Source organism: Oncorhynchus mykiss, chromosome 18, assembly GCF_057628025.1.
Source record: "Oncorhynchus mykiss isolate SJ-2025 chromosome 18, ASM5762802v1, whole genome shotgun sequence".
NCBI classification, from domain to species: domain Eukaryota; kingdom Metazoa; phylum Chordata; class Actinopteri; order Salmoniformes; family Salmonidae; genus Oncorhynchus; species Oncorhynchus mykiss.
In genome coordinates, this window is record NC_143039.1 from 66,416,841 (window position 1) to 66,433,847 (window position 17,007).

The 17,007-nt window shown below is 48.5% G+C and overlaps 1 protein-coding gene across 3 annotated transcripts in view; it reads right to left on the reverse strand.

The window, feature by feature from the left end:
- Positions 1–31: 31 nt before the first annotated feature.
- The window catches only part of LOC110496609 (adenylyl cyclase-associated protein 2), a 49,588-nt gene continuing 32,612 nt past the window's right edge, over positions 32–17,007 (reverse strand). For all 3 annotated transcript variants that reach the window (XM_021572603.3, XM_036953360.2, XM_090209154.1), the window contains 6 exons: positions 4,113–4,293; positions 3,502–3,677; positions 3,115–3,238; positions 2,828–2,910; positions 2,409–2,549; positions 32–2,243 (listed from right to left, as the gene is read on the reverse strand). In XM_021572603.3, coding sequence (XP_021428278.3) covers positions 2,160–2,243; positions 2,409–2,549; positions 2,828–2,910; positions 3,115–3,238; positions 3,502–3,677; positions 4,113–4,293 — 789 coding nt within the window. In that variant the 3' untranslated portion in view covers positions 32–2,159. The remainder of the gene's footprint in view (positions 2,244–2,408; positions 2,550–2,827; positions 2,911–3,114; positions 3,239–3,501; positions 3,678–4,112; positions 4,294–17,007) is intronic.

Sequence of the window (17,007 nt, forward strand, 5' to 3'; positions counted from 1 at the left end):
CCAAATTAATGTCAAGGCATCACACAAGCACTAAAGTTTAGATTTTATTTTGAAAAACGATACATTTATGTACACTAAATTCACTGCTGTGTATGAATAAAGACATGTGAAAAGCACTAACAGTATTAACCCCATCTAAATGCATTAAAGAAATGAAGATGCTTAATTTAAGGTTACAGTGGTGTATTCAGACTAACAGGTATGCATATTGACAATAGTTCAGTAGACATTGAACATTATGAAAAACATTTCTCTATCTTGATTTGTATCTAAGCATATTAAGGCTTATGCAGTGCTGGTGACAGCAATCTATTGGTGATGCTACAACCATATATTTGGGTTAGGAAAAGTAATAAGATAACTAGTTTAAGATATATCTTGCTATTATCTTTCACTTTGTCAATTAAGTCTGCTGTCAATGCAATATAGGCTAGTATATATATATTTAAACGTGTTTTTAAAAACCCACTCCATCCTAATTCAGTGCTACCCCAGCTAGCACAAAGTTCTGAGAACCATTAGTTTGTTAAAGCTTGGCTTTAAACACTTGGAGTGTTGTTGCCCTATGGTTATTTTGCATACAACCTTCTCACAACATTCTAGGAATGGAGCAGGATACCCAGCTCACACATTTTTTGAGAGCTATATGTTTCTGTGGTGGGAAATGTAGTACTTTCAGCTCCATCCTGGTGGCGTAGTGGAATAATTCCATGGATAAAGAAGAGAAGATAATAGTTTTGAATTTCACTGACGCCATACCACAATAAAAAATACAATTGTATGATTAATGCCTAAGCAAATACATTTGAATTTGTTCTGTGTTTGGAGTTCAAACCAGTTAAACTAAGCTAGCGGTGTTATTAGAAGTCTTATTGAAACATGTTCTCAGAACATTATTTAATTACCTTCAAATTACATTACCATTCTCAGAACATTAATAAAACCTTTCCAGGAAAACTTTCAGGGAACCATAGTAAAATGTTCTCAGAACCTCACTGCAACCTAAAAATGTAAGTTCCCAGAACAGGCAACATTTTTACTTCCGTTCACAGAATGTTACAAAAAAAAAAATCAGTTCTACTGGTCAGGAAACTTATGGCTTCCTTCCCAGAAATGTGGAATCAAAAACATACGCTCCCACAACTTCCAAGGAACCAAATGTGCTAGCTGGGAGAACACTACCATGCAGTATAAACATGATACAACTGTTAACTGAACAGCTAGATGTGAATAGTTTAGTATCGCAGAGTATTAAAGCAAACCAAAACAGTATATGCTTCAGCATCTTGTGGAACATACTCTACAACTCCCTCTCAACTGACCATATAGTTTCAAACTGGCCATTCAATTTTATCCGTGGAACATTCTCTTCATCCTACATATCATACAAATCAAAAGTCAACTCGACCTCATTCTTCAATACTTTCTGCCTCTCAAATCAAGTCACAACAAAGCATAAAGCATAAAACAACAACATTACAATGCCAGTATGGAATCTGAAGGTTCTCTCCAATCAAAAGACACATCCATAATATATCCTAATACAAGGTTTGCCTTATCAGGGTAGGTCTTTCAGCTGTTAACTTGTAAAGAAGTAATTATGTTGTACACATAGCCTACTTGCATAAACACCTTTTATGTTATGGCACACACAAGTAAGTGCCAGATACTTGTTTGAGAGTCTTTACCTTATTTTGCATAAACAGATTTAACAGATTAACATAAAGGCTACACTTCCTCACTATTCCTCATTTTAATGCAACTTTATTTGCCAAACACAGAAGTTCTACACGAAGAAACCTGACAAAAATACTGCATGTTTAAATAGTAAGCTTACCATAACTCTGTGGATAGTACAGTAGTTTTGTGAAGGAGAGTGCTCTGCAACAAATAAGCTGAACAAACAGTTCAAGGACAATCTACAATTTCAAAGTGCAGAGGAAACAATATAATGTAATCTTAATGCATACAATCAGGCGTACAATCAACTGACCTACAGCACTACTAGCCAGTCAGTTACACTGTCTGGTTTGTGTGGTACAGGATCCCTTTTATTACCAGCCTATAAGGTTTGTGAAACCTCTGACGGAGAGGGAAAATAGATGAGGAATAAATGGGGGTGATAAGAGATCATCTCGATGAGGAGGAAGTATCAGCAATCAGCCAGCGATCTCTGTGGGTTCTGTCACCAGTTTGGACCCGTCCCAAACGGTCTTGAACTGCTCAGGAACTGGGAACTCCCTCTGTTAAACAGACAATGTTAAAAACAAAACCACACTCAGACATACTCTCACTAAGTCTCATCCTTACACTCTCTCTCACAGACAGACAGGCAGACAGACAGACAGGCAGACAGGCAGGCACGTTGGAAATGCAAGCCCTCAACACACACTTTAACACACACTCACATAGTCGTCATCCTGTGGTACCAGGATGTTCATCTCAGAGCTCTTGGCGCTGACGATCTCACAGTCCAGAGCGTCCTTACTCAGATAGACTTGGCATCCCTCTGTCTTGTTGATGGAGATGGTAGGAACTCTACTCATCACCTGGACAAAAGTGGGGCAGATACTTCCATCTTATAACTAGTCTAGGGACAGTCATTTTTCATGTCCGCGTCACCTGAAAAGTACAAAAAAAACTCATGGCCCTAACTCAGAGGCACCTAACTCATGGCCCAACATAACATATACAACTAAATGTGCCAGTACTATACATCTATGATAGGGTTATTGCAGGTACATTGAAGCTGAACTTCAGATGCCGAGAGGAAAGAGAACACATAATGTATGTTATCTGCTTGAACATGTATGAAATTTGAGCTGACCTGTAACTGAATGTCCTTTGAGTTGATTATTTCCACAATGCCAACGATGTTGTCAAACACCAGACCAAGCTTCTTACAGTTATCTGTCAGAGGTGAACGTCATAGGAAAGCATGAAATACGTGAGTGAGAGAGATACGGGAACGATGCTGTCAAAGATGACAAAGAAATTGTCCACTGTGTATTGCCACTCCTTTGTAAATGACGTCGCAGTATAAATGATCAAACCTTACTAACAGAAATACAGTATGATCAACTCAGAAGTAATACAACAGATGGCTGAACTCACCCACAATGATGGAGTTGATCTTTCCCTCTATATGTAGAGTAGAGTTGCTGCAGCAGAAGACATAGGCCACCTGTCTCAGCTCTGTCTCCTTGATAACCAGGTCATGAGCCTGGTCAAAGTACTCCTGTGGGGAGAAACAACAAACAAGACCTGTGACCGTCTGACCCTTCACCTTTGTATGACCTCATTGGGTGCAGCACCAGACATCACCATCGCCTCCGAAAGTGTACTGTCACACACTAACAGCAGTCTTGGTCATTGAATATGTGAGAAGCACCAAAATGTTCCTGACTCACTAGACATTCTTTAAGATCCTCCATGTCCTCCATTTTGATGATAGCAAAACTTAGAAGCCTGGCAGGCGAGGCAAGACACTAGGTAACGTACCACCCTCCATTTCTTCCCCTCCAGCTCCAGCAGTGGGGGTCGTTTCTGGGGAAGCGCTAGGTTGGAGGAGCTGCCAGGGTTCCGGCTCTTGGATGGGGAGGCGTGATTCTCACCTCCCTGGGAGCGAAGGGCGGGATTCTTATGGGTCATCTGGTCCTTTGAGACGTGCTTTAATGCTAGTGAACAGAGAGAGGATACTTCATTGTAATAAGTTATTGTTTTAGTACAAAAATGTATAAAAAAAATGACCTATCAAAAAATCTCAATTTGAGAAACTTTGACCCTAACTGTTGTTTAATAAACACAGCATAGAAATATAATGACTATTTCTATGTCCTCAACACAGCAACTCATCAATTCTCCCTCACTTTCTCCTTCTGTTTCTCCCCCTCCTTCTTCCTCGTCTTCTCTCCTGTCTTGGCTACCTTTGGATCCCTGGTTCAACTGGGCAAACAAGGCTGAGTGCTGGGCAGTGGTGCTTTCAGAACTCTGTAACTGTCGCTCCTTCTCGCTCCCTTTCTTCTCCTGTTTCTACTTCTTTTCCCTCCCTCCCTCCCCCCCTGCAGTTGGATCAGAGCTCTTCAACCCCTGGGTGACGGTGGCTTGGCTACCTTTAGTGATTGCTTCTCCTTGGTTCAGCTGGGCGAAGAGAGCCGAGTGCTGTGCCGTGGTGCTGTCGGCCTGTGGCAGTTCGCCTGTGAAGACTGGTGGGGGTCCAGGGGGTGGGGTTGGTGGAAGGGGGCTGGGACCGCCAGGGGCAGGAGCGAACAGAGAGGGAGGAGCAATGGGACCCTGTGTTGAGAGATAGAGAGAGGAGTGTTACTCTCTGTGAATCAAGACTAGATGATGGTGAAGAAGTCTGGAACTACAGTCCCCCTCTGTCGAAGATGCTTGGACCTTCTTTTTTATATATTTTCAGTGGTATTGTTAACAGACACGCCCCCAAAAAGAAAATGAGAGCTAAAAACAGGTTGAGCCCCTGGTTCGACCATGATCTTGCTGAGTTACTCCACCTCAAGAATTGCATTTGGCAAAAGGCTCGGCACACGCATACTCAGGCTGACTGGCACTCGGTTAGGCAAATGAGAAATAAGTGCACTCAGGCTATCTGGAAGGCCAAAGTTAGTTACTTTAAGGAGCAGTTCTCTCTCTGTGGGTCTAACGCCAAGAAGTTCTGGAAAATGGTTAAAAATCTGAAGAATAAACCCTCCTCCTCACAGCTGCCCATGTCCCTTAATGTTGTTGGTATGGTTGTTACTGACAATAAGCACATGGTTGAGCTCTTTAAATCACCACTTCATTAAGTCAGGATTCCTATTTCACTCAGCCATGCCTCCTTGCCCGTCCAACATTTCCTCATCTCCCACCCCTTCTAATGACTATTCCCGATACTTCTCCCTCTTTTTCCCCTGACCCGCAACAAAGTTTCTCCCTGCAGGCAGACACAGAGTCCGAGGTGCTAAAGGAGCTCCTGGAACTTGACCCCCAAAAAACATCTGGGTCAGATGGTTTAGACCCTTTCTTCTTTAAGGTTGCTGCCCCTATCAACGCCAAGCCTGTCTCTCCTTTCTGGGTAGTTTCCCATTGCTTGGAAGGCAGCCACGGTTCGTTCAAGCTTTTCCGAACTGTTACAGACCTATTTCTATTTTTCCCTGTTTATCAAAAGTGTTGGAAAAACTTGTCAAAAAATCAACTGACTGTCTTTCTTGATGTCTATAGTATTCTCTCTGGTATGCAATCTGGTTTCCGCTTAGGTTATGGATGTGTCACTGACACGCCCTTGATTCTAAGCAATATTGTGCTATTTTTATTGACTTGGCCAAAGCTTTTGATATGGTCGACCATTCCATTCTTGTGGGCCGGCTAAGGAGTATTGGTGTCTCTGAGGGGTCTTTGGCCTGGTTTGCTAACTACCTCTCTCAAAGAGTGCAGTGTATAAAGTCAGAAAATCTGCTGTCTCAGCCACTGCCTGTCAAGGCTCGATCCTAGGCCCCACACTCTTCTCAATTTACATCAACACAGCTCAGGCAGGCAGTAGGAAGCTCTCTCATCCATTTATATGCATATTATACAGTCTTATACTCAGCTGACCCTCCCCGGATTTTGTGTTAAATGCTCTACAACAACGCTTTCATAGTGTCCAACAAGCTTTCTCTACCCTTACCTTGTTCTGATCACCTCCAAAACAAGTGTCATGTAGTGTGGTAAGAAGAATGCCCCTCTCCCCTCAGGTGTGATTACTACCGCTGAGGGTTTAGAGCTTGAGGTAAGTCACCTCATACAAGTCCTTGGGAGTATGGCTAGATGATACACTGTCCTTCTCTCAGCACATATCAAAGCTGCAGGCTAAAGTTAAATCTAGACTTGGTATCCACTATCGTAAATCGGTCCTCTTTCACCCCAGCTGCCAAACTAACCCTGATTCAGATGACCATCATACCCATGCTAGATTACGGAGACATAATTTAGAGATTGGCAGGACATATCACTGCACTCCTTTTTGGACACATCACTGCACTCTATACTCCTCTGTAAACTGGTCATCTCTGTAAACCCGTCACAAGACCCACTGGTTGATGCTTATTTATAAAACCCTCTTAGGCCTCACCCCCCTATCTGAGATATCTACTGCAGCCCTCATCCTCCACATACAACACCCATTCTGCGAGTCACATTCTGTTAAAGGTCATCAAAGCATGCACATCCCTGGGTCGCTCCTCTTTTCAGTTCACTGTGGCTAGCGACTGGAACAAGCTGCAACAAACACTCAAACTGGACAGTTTTATCTCAATCTCTTCATTCAAAGCCTCAATCATGGATACTCTTACTGACAGTTGTGGTTGCTTCACGTGATGTATTGTTGTCTCTACCTTCTTGCCCTTTGTGCTGTTGTCTGTGCCCAATAATGTTTGTACCATGTTTTGTGCTGCTACCATGTTGTTGTCATGCTGTGTTGTCATGTGTTGCTGCCTTGCTATATTGTTGTCTTAGGTCTCTATGTAGTGTTGTCTCTCTTGTCGTGATGTGTGTACTTAAACATTTAAAAATGTTTCATCCCAGCCCCGCAGGAGGCCTTTTGCCTTTTGGTAGGCCATCATTGTAAATAATAATTTGTTCTTCACTGACTTACCTAGTTAAATAAAGGTTAAATCAAATAAAATACAGTTGTTGGCCGGCAGGTGGAGTATAGGACAAATAGTTGAGGGTCTTCATATTCAACTGGTTTCTTGTAGCAGATGTGGCCAACGTCAAAGCTGGGTTGGAACAAACGCCTGCAAACACTATCCCTCCAGCTCTCCAGGACCAGAGTGGTCCACCCTTGGCAAATAGGATCCTTAACTACCACTGTGTGCTGTTCTTGACATTTATATATGCATATGGTGAAAAGTGGAGACCTAAGGCAGGGATTCAATCCGACTGTATGTTGTGACAATGCAGCTTTTAAAGGCAATGTTCCCGCATTGATCATTCATGGTAAACGCTGCATATGTGGGGTCAATCAGAAATTACCTTTAATGTCAAGCGTGCTATAACACGGATCTAAGGCAGATTGGATTGAATCCCGGCCTAAGTCCTGCTGCGACAGGGACTCTGGTCAACCTTTACTCTAAATGCATTTTTTCTCACTGAGAGCCTTACTTACCAAGCTAATGAGCAGATGAATGTAGAGCCCCATGCACGCCAACTCCAGAAAAGACAGACAGAGAGAGAGAGAGAGAGAGTCTGTCTGTCTGTCTGACTGACTCTGACGACACAGCTGCCAAGGACAGTTACCCATGGTCCCCCTTCTACACTCAAACATGCCACAGCAACTGTACAACCCCCCCCCCCCCTCCCCTCCCTCCACACACACGCAGGCACACGCACGAACGCACACGCACACACACACCACGCAAGTACCGCTGCAGCCAGTGTGAGACTGATGTACTGGTGATTGGTGTTGCAGTTCATTGGGGGTTTAGCAGTCTATGAGGTCCAGCTGACAGTACTCAACCTCTGACCTGTGACACGTGTGGTACATATCATTACAAAACAACACAGTTGTATTAGTTGTCAGTTTAGCAAATGCCCAATGATTAAAGCTGAGTGCAATGAAATTAAGGGCTGGATTCACTCCATATCATGAAAGATCCGCATAAAAATTGAAAGGTAATTTCCGATTGAGCCTACATATGCAGCGTATACCGCGAACGTGGGAACGCAGTCTCCACGAACATTGCCTTTACATTTTAATCGAGCTATAACGCAGATTTTCCGTGATACTTCTGGGATACGGACTGAATCCAGAGCTGTGTGTGTGTAGTTTGTGTGAATACACAACGTGTGTGTGTCTGCATGTGTGACAGTGTGTCCCTGCCCCTCTGAACAGAAGCAGACAGATTAGATGAGAGAAAAGCCTGGTAATTTAAAGTAGGTTGTGGGGTGTGTTGGAGCAGGTGTGTAGGGCCTGAACTTCACAGGGCTTTGTTGCGGCTTTCTTTGGTGAAGAAAACCTCCATTCAAGTCCACCCTGAGGACCACCTGTCCAAGCCACACACTCCTTAACTCACACACACACAAACACACACACAAAACCCTGACACCTAACGGCAGGAGGGACACACACTCTCGCATGTGCACACACACGAGCACACACCTTCAGTCCACCAAATTGTGTGACAGTCTATATGCCTCAAAGGACCACACAGAGGATTCTGGAAGATCACTGAAACAGACAGTGGCCTTGAACTGAGTTCAACACTCTTTAGAGAAACGTGAAGTCTAAGGAGTTTTACTTTCAGTTATATTGTCATGTAAAAAGATAAACAAATAAACGTATCACTTCCACTGGATGCAGGAATATGATTTCTGATTGGAAACCTGCCAGAGAGAAAGGGAGAATGAGAAGGGGGAAGGGAGAGGGAGAAGGGGGGAAGGGAGAATGAGAAGGGGGGAAGGGAGAATGAGAAGGGGGGAAGGGAGAAGGGGGAAAGGGAGAATGAGAAGGGGGGAAGGGAGAAGGGGGAAGGGGGGAAGGGAGAAGGGGGGAAGGGAGAAAGGGGAAGGGGGGAAGGGAGAAGGGGGGAAGGGAGGAAAGGGAGAATGAGAAGGGGGGAAGGGAGAGGGAGGGAAGGGAGAGGGAGGGAAGGGAGAGGGAGGGAAGGGAGAAGGGGGGAAGGGAGAATGAGAAGGGGGGAAGGGAGAATGAGAAGGGGGGAAGGGAGAATGAGAAGGGGGGAAGGGAGAGGAAAAGGGGGAAGGGAGAGGAAGAAGGGAGAAGGGGGAAGGGAGAATGAGAAGGGGGGATGGGAAAGGGAGAAGGGGGGAAGGGAGAATGAGAAGGGGGAAGGGAGAATGAGAAGGGGGAAGGGAGAATGAGAAGGGGGGAAGGAAGAAGGGAGAAGGGAGAATGAGAAGGGGGGAAGGGAGAGGGAGAAGGGAGAAGGGGGGAAGGGAGAATGAGAAGGGGGGAAGGGAGAATGAGAAGGGGGGAAGGGAGAGGGAGAAGGGGGGAGGGAGAGAGAGAAGGGGGAAGGGAGAGGGTGAAGGGAGAAGGGGGGAAGGGAGAGAGAGAAGGGGGAAAGGGAGAATGAGAAGGGGGAAAGGGAAAGGGAGAGGGAGAAGGGAGAAGGGAGAAGGGAGAGAGAGAAGGGGGGAGGGAGAGAGAGAAGGGGGAAGGGAGAGAGAGAAGGGGGAAGGGAGAATGAGAAGGGGGAAGGGAGAGGGAGAAGGGAGAAGGGGGGAAGGGAGAATGAGAAGGGGGGAAGGGAGAATGAGAAGGGGGGAAGGGAGAATGAGAAGGGGGAAGGAAGAAGGGGGAAGGGAGAATGAGAAGGGGGGAAGGGAGAAGGGAGAAGGGAGAGGGGGGAAGGGAGAGGGAGAAGGGGGGGAAGGGAGAGGGAGAAGGGAGAAGGGGGAAGGGAGAGAGAGAAGGGGGAAGGAGAATGAGAAGGGGGAAGGGAGAATGAGAAGGGGGGAAGGGAGAATGAGAAGGGGGGAAGGGAGAATGAGAAGGGGGGAAGGGGAGAATGAGAAGGGGGGAAGGGAGAAGGGAGAAGGGGGGAAGGGAGAAGGGAGAAGGGGAGAAGGGAGAAGGGAGAAGGGAGAAGGGAGAAAGGGAGAATGAGAAGGGGGAAGGGAGAAGGGAGAAAGGGAGAATGAGAAGGGAGAAGGGAGAAGGGAGAAAGGGAGAATGAGAAGGGGGAAGGGAGAGGGAGGGAAGGGAGAGGGAGGGAAGGAGAGGGAGGGAAGGGAGAGGGGAAGGGGGAAGGAGAGGGAGAAGGGGGGAAGGGAGAATGAGAAGGGGGGAAGGGAGAATGAGAAGGGGGAAGGGAGAATGAGAAGGGGGAAGGGGAGAATGAGAAGGGGGGAAGGGAGAATGAGAAGGGGGGAAGGGAGAAGGGAGAAGGGGGGAAGGGAGAAGGGAGAAGGGGGGAAGGGAGAGGGAGAAGGGAGAAGGGGGGAAGGGAGAATGAGAAGGGGGGAAGGGAGAATGAGAAGGGGGGAAGGGAGAATGAGAAGGGGGGAAGGGAGAGGGAGAAGGGGGGAAGGGAGAGGGAGAAGGGGGGAAGGGAGAATGAGAAGGGGGGAAGGGAGAATGAGAAGGGGGGAAGGGAGAGGGAGAAGGGAGAAGGGGGGAAGGGAGAAGGGGGGAAGGGAGAGGGAGGGAAGGGAGAGGGAGGGAAGGGAGAGGGAGAAGGGGGGAAGGGAGAATGAGAAGGGGGGAAGGGAGAGGGGGAAGGGAGAGGGAGAAGGGAGAATGAGAAGGGGGGAAGGGAGAATGAGAAGGGGGAAGGGAGAATGAGAAGGGGGGAAGGGAGAGGGAGAAGGGGGGAAGGGAGAATGAGAAGGGGAGAAAGGAAAGGGAGAAGGGGGGAAGGGAGAATGAGAAGGGGGGATGGGAGAATGAGAAGGGGGGATGGGAGAATGAGAAGGGGGGAAGGGAGAATGAGAAGGGGGGAAGGGAGAATGAGAAGGGGGGAAGGAAGAAGGGGGAAGGGAGAATGAGAAGGGGGGAAGGGAGAGGGAGAAGGGAGAAGGGGGGGAAGGGAGAGAGAGAAGGGGGAAGGGAGAATGAGAAGGGGGGGAGAATGAGAAGGGGGGAGGGAGAGAGAGAAGGGGGGAGGGAGAGAGTGAAGGGGGAAGGGAGAGGGAGGGAAGGGAGAATGAGAAGGGAGAAGGGGGAGGGAGAAGGGAGAAGGGGGAAGGGAGAATGAGAAGGGGGAAGGGAGAATGAGAAGGGGAAGGGAGAATGAGAAGGGGGGAAGGGAGAATGAGAAGGGGGGAAGGAAGAAGGGGGAAGGGAGAATGAGAAGGGGGGAAGGGAGAGGGAGAAGGGAGAAGGGGGGAAGGGAGAGAGAGAAGGGGGGAAGGGAGAATGAGAAGGGGGGAAGGGAGAAGGGTCGAAGGGAGAAGGGTCGAAGGGAGAGGGAGAAGGGAGAAAGGGAGAAAGGGAGAAAGGGAGAATGAGAAGGGGGGAAGGGAGAGGGAGGGAAGGGAGAGGGAGAAGGGGGGAAGGGAGAATGAGAAGGGGGGAAGGGAGAATGAGAAGGGGGAAGGGAGAATGAGAAGGGGGGAAGGGAGAATGAGAAGGGGGGGAAGGGAGAGGGAGAAGGGGGGAAGGGAGAGGGAGAAGGGGGGAAGGGAGAGGGAGAAGGGGGGAAGGGAGAGGGAGAAGGGGGAAGGGAGAGGGCGAAGGGGGAAGGGAGAGGGCGAAGGGGGGAAGGGAGAGGGCGAAGGGGGAAGGGAGAGGGCGAAGGGGGGAAGGCGAAGGGGGGAAGGGAGAGGGCGAAGGGGGGAAGGCGAAGGGGGGAAGGGAGAGGGCGAAGGGGGGAAGAGAGAGGGAGAAGGGGGGAAGGGAGAGGGAGAAGGGGGGAAGGGAGAGGGAGAAGGGGGAAGGGAGAGGGAGAAGGGGGAAGGGAGAGGGAGAAGGGGGTAAGGGAGAATGAGAAGGGGGGAAGGGAGAGGGAGAAGGTGGAAAGGGTAAAAGCGAGAAGGGTGGAAGCGACAAGGGTGGAAGAGAGAGAAGACAGGCAATGTGCACACTGCCCACAAAATGAGGTGGAAACTAAAGTGCACTTCCTAACCTCCTGACAAATGTATGACCATATTAGAGACACATATTTCCCTCAGATTACACTGATCCACAAAGAATTCGAAAACAAAACCAATTTCGATAAATTCGATAAATTGGTGAAATACGTCAGTGTGCCATCACAGCAGCTAGATGTGTGACCTGTTGCTATAAGAAAAGGGCAACCAGTGAAGAACAAACACCATTGTAAATACAACCCATATTTTAGTTTATTTATTTTCCCTTTTGTACTTTAACTATTTGCATATCGCGACAACACTGTATATAGACATTTTAAATATATTCATTATTTTGAATGTAATGTTTACTGTTCATTTTTATTGTTTATTTCACTTTTGTTTATTATCTATTTCACTTGCTTTGGCAATGTTAACAAATGTTTCCCATGCCAATAAAGCCCTTGAATTGAACTGAGAGGGTGAAGGGGGAAGGGAGAAGGGAGAGAGAGGGAGAGAGAGGGAGAAGGGGGGAAGGAGAGAGAGTGAGAAGGGGGAAGGGAGAAGGGGGGAAGGGAGAGAGAGGGATAAGGGGGAAAGGGGGGAAGGGAGAGAGAGGGAGAAGGGGGAAGGAGAAGGGGGGAATGAGAGAAGGAGAAGGGGGGGGCGAGAGAGAGAGGGAGAAGGGGAAAGGGAGAAGGAGAAGGGGGGAATGAGAGAGGGAGAAGGGAGAGAGAGGGAGAAGGGGGGAAGGGAGAGAGAGGGAGAAGGGGGGAAGGGAGAGAGAGGGAGAAGGGGGGAAGGGAGAGAGAGGGAGAAGGGGGAAGGGAGAGAGAGGGAGAAGGGGGAAGGGAGAGAGAGGGAGAAGGGGGAAGGGAGAGAGAGGGAGAAGAGAGGAAGGGAGAAGGAGAAGGGGGAATGAGAGAGGGAGAAGGGGGGAATGAGAGAGGGAGAAGGGGGGAAGGGAGAGAGAGGGGGAAGGGGGGAAGGGAGAGGGAGAAGGGGGAAGGGGGAATGAGAGAAAGAGAAGGGGGGAATGAGAGAGGGAGAAGGGGGGAATGAGAGAGGGAGAAGGGGGGAAAGAGAGAGGGAGAAGGGGGGAAGAGAGAGGGAGAAGGGGGAAGAGAGAGGGAGAAGGGGGGAAGAGAGAGGGAGGGAGAAGGGGGAAAGGGAGAGGGAGGGAGAAGGGGGGATGGAGAGGGAGGGAGAAGGGGGAAGGGAGAGAGAGGGAGAAGGGGGAAGGGAGAGAGAGGGAGAAGGGGGAAGGGAGAGAGAGGGAGAAGGGGGAAGGGAGAGAGAGGGAGAAGAGAGGAAGGGAGAAGGAGAAAAGGAGAAGGGGGAATGAGAGAGGGAGAAGGGGGGAAGGGAGAGAGAGGGGGAAGGGGGGAAGGGAGAGGGAGAAGGGGGGAAGGGGGAATGAGAAGGGGGGAAGGGGGAATGAGAGAAAGAGAAGGGGGGAATGAGAGAGGGAGAAGGGGGGAATGAGAGAGGGAGAAGGGGGGAATGAGAGAGGGAGAAGGGGGGAAGAGAGAGGAAGAAGGGGGAAGAGAGAGGGAGAAGGGGGGAAGAGAGAGGGAGAATGGGGGAAGAGAGAGGGAGAAGGGGGGAAGAGAGAAGGAGAAGGGGGGAAGAGAGAGGGAGAAGGGGGGAAGAGAGAGGGAGAAGGGGGAAGAGAGAGGGAGAAGGGGGGAAGAGAGAGGGAGAAGGGGGGAAGAGAGAGGGGAGAAGGGGGGAAGAGAGAGGGAGAAGGGGGGAAGAGAGAGGGAGAAGGGGGGAAGAGAGAGGGAGAAGGGGGAAGAGAGAGGGAGAAGGGGGGAAGAGAGAGGGAGAAGGGGGGAAGAGAGAGGGAGAAGGGGGAAGAGAGAAGGAGAAGGGGGAAGAGAGAGGGAGAAGGGGGGAAGAGAGAGGGAGAAGGGGGGAAGAGAGAGGGAGAAGGGGGGAAGAGAGAGAGAGAAGGGGGGAAGGGAGAGAGAGGGAGAAGAGGGAAAGAGAGAGGGAGGGAGAAGGGGGGAAGGGAGAGGGAGGGAGAAGGGGGGATGGGAGAGGGAGGGAGAAGGGGGGAAGGGAGAGAGAGGGAGAAGGGGGAAGGGAGAGAGAGGGAGAAGGGGGAAGGGAGAGAGAGGGAGAAGAGAGGAAGGGAGAAGGAGAAGGGGGAATGAGAGAAGGAGAAGGGGGAATGAGAGAGGGAGAAGGGGGGAAGGGAGAGAGAGGGGGAAGGGGGAAGGGAGAGGGAGAAGGGGGGAAGGGGGAATGAGAAGGGGGGAAGGGGGAATGAGAGAAAGAGAAGGGGGGAATGAGAGAGGGAGAAGGGGGGAATGAGAGAGGGAGAAGGGGGGAATGAGAGAGGAGAAGGGGGGAAGAGAGAGGAAGAAGGGGGGAAGAGAGAGGAAGAAGGGGGGAAGAGAGAGGGAGAAGGGGGGAAGAGAGAGGGAGAAGGGGGGAAGAGAGAGGGAGAAGGGGGGAAGAGAGAAGGAGAAGGGGGGAAGAGAGATGGAGAAGGGGGGAAGAGAGATGGAGAAGGGGGGAAGAGAGAAGGAGAAGGGGGAAGAGAGAAGGAGAAGGGGGGAAGAGAGAGGGAGAAGGGGGGAAGAGAGAGGGAGAAGGGGGGAAGAGAGAGGGAGAAGGGGGGAAGAGAGAGGGAGAAGGGGGGAAGAGAGAGGGAGAAGGGGGGAAGAGAGAGGGAGAAGGGGGAAGAGAGAGGGAGAAGGGGGGAAGAGAGAGGGAGAAGGGGGGAAGAGAGAGGGAGAAGGGGGGAAGAGAGAGGGAGAAGGGGGGAAGAGAGAGGGAGAAGGGGGGAAGAGAGAGGGAGAATGGGGGAAGAGAGAGGGAGAAGGGGGGAAGAGAGAAGGAGAAGGGGGGAAGAGAGATGGAGAAGGGGGGAAGAGAGATGGAGAAGGGGGGAAGAGAGAGGGAGAAGGGGGAAGAGAGAAGGAGAAGGGGGGAAGAGAGAGGGAGAAGGGGGGAAGAGAGAGGGAGAAGGGGGGAAGAGAGAGAGAGAAGGGGGAAGGGAGAGAGAGGGAGAAGAGGGGAAGAGAGAGGGAGAAGAGGGGAAGGGAGAAGGAGAAGGGGGAAGAGAGAAGAAGGGGGAAGAGAGAAGAGAGAGGGAGAAGGGGGGAAGGGAGAGGGAGAAGGGGGGAAGGGAGAGGGAGAAGGGGGGAAGAGAGAATGAGAAGGGGGAAGGGAGAAGGAGAAGGGGGGAAGGGAGAGAGAGGGAGAAGGGAGGAAGAGAGAAGGAGAAGGGGGGAAGAGAAAAGGACAAAGAGTAGTAGAGGAAGAAAACAGAAAGCAGACGATAGAAGAAGAGCATGAATTCCCAGCAAACTCTACAATTGCTCAATTGAGAACCACAAAGCAGCCACCAGTACACCAGGGACCAAGTCATTCATACAAGCTGGTCCTTAAGCAACCAGCTGCCTGCCTGCATAACTACACATAAAAATATACACTGTGGGGTAATTAACATGAGAACGACATCCCAACTGGCACCATATTCCCTATATAGTGCACTACGTTTGGCCAGACCCTATGGGCTCCATGTAAGTAATATGGTGCCATTTGGACAGCAGCCCTGTACCACTGTAAAAAATAAGGAAACAGAAAACAACATCTGAGGCTCTGCTGCAGATGAAAACAACTGACTCCAACAGAGTCAGAGACAATTATTTCTCGAGGCGAGCTGTAATTCATTCAGTCTTGTTCCTGCCTGTTCAAACCTGCATGGCAAGCAAGGTTATAGTTCATCCATAGGGCCAGGAGCGTTTCCTGACCGTGTGACCTGATCACGGAAAAAGCCATGAATTCTGGGCCTATTTATCCAACCTCAGATGAAAGTCCTGAGAAGTCAGGCAGTGGTAACCAAGTTGTTCCTTCTCAGGTCACAGAGTCATGAAAAACTCCTGGCTCAGGGAGGAGCAGTGTTCAGGGCAGTGTTGAGGAGGTTGGATCAGGTTTTGCTGCTGTAACACATGGATAATAGAATGTGGAGGGAATGCCCCACTGGACGTTAGCTAGCTAGAGGACCGGAGTGCTGCTGAAGTGCTGTAGTATAAGACATTAAATATCCATTATATGTCTCATGTAACTGTTTTACAGGACAGCTACAACATGATGATGGTATACAGTGGAGTACGAAATGATTGATACCCTTAATACAGATGAGCAAAATGACTGTATAAAATACATCATACAAATATTTTTGCAATGGCCATCTCAGTCTCCAGACTTGAACCCTATTGAAAACCTGTGGTTTGAACCAAAGATCTGGAAGGATTCTGTATGGAGGAATGGTCTAAAATCCTCATAAAACATTGTAGAAAAAGTCTCAGTGTTATCTGTTATTATCCTAATGTGAGGTATTGAAAAGAGGGGTGTCAATCATTTGAACCATACCTTTAAAAAAAATGTATTACTTGTTAAACAAAATGTATTTCTCTGAGCAATTGTATTAGTATAAAATAATATAATTTCCAAATTTTTGTTGTTTTGTTCCATTTACTTCCGTTTAAGAAAAGTTTTTCAACAGAATCGGCAGAATGAATACACCCCTGATCACGCATAAACACAGTTCATTTTCATAGCACATTGTATTCCTTCTCGCATTTATGCGCTCTTCTCCTCTCACCTTTTCCCTTCGCTTGTGGACTTCAATGCACAACACATCAGCTGTATGTGACCAGGCGAAAAAACCTTTCCAAGCCAAACCGCTACACACGGCCTACATCGTTGTCATCGTATTGGACAAAGTAACATCATAGTCAACATAGCAAATAGAACTAACGCGTTAGTAAATCCGCCATTATCATGCAGTAACATTACAGTGTACAGTCAGTAAGCAGTTTGGCACTTAACCCAGCGGGCCCCGGTTGAAATAAATTAGTCAAACCAAAAGCTTGCCTTGACTTGGAAGAGTTCCAGTGTTGTGTTGGATAGACATAGCCAGCTAGCTAACATAGCATCCCTCTATTTGAGCAGGCTAAACTAGCTAGCTGCATTTGCTAGCTAAGTAAGCAAAACTGAAAGTTATTTTTTTAAACGAAATCTCTTACTTCTCCTTCATTTTGGAAGAAATTAATTTATTCAAAACTGTTCAACTAGTCTTTCTCTCTCTTCGAGTTTATTTTTTTTATTTTTTTTTATTTCACCTTTATTTAACCAGGTAGGCTAGTTGAGAACAAGTTCTCATTTGCAACTGCGACCTGGCCAAGATAAGGCATAGCAGTGTGAACAGACAACACAGAGTTACACATGGAGTAAACAATTAACAAGTCAATAACACAGTAGAAAAAAGGGGAGTCTATATATACATTGTGTGCAAAAGGCATGAGAAGGTAGGCAAATAATTACAATTATGCAGATTAACACTGGAGTGATAAATGATCAGATGGTTATGTACAGGTAGAGATATTGGTGTGCAAAAGAGCAGAAAAATAAATAAATAAAAACAGTATGGGGATGAGGTAGGTGAAAATGGGTGGGCTATTTACCAATAGACTATGT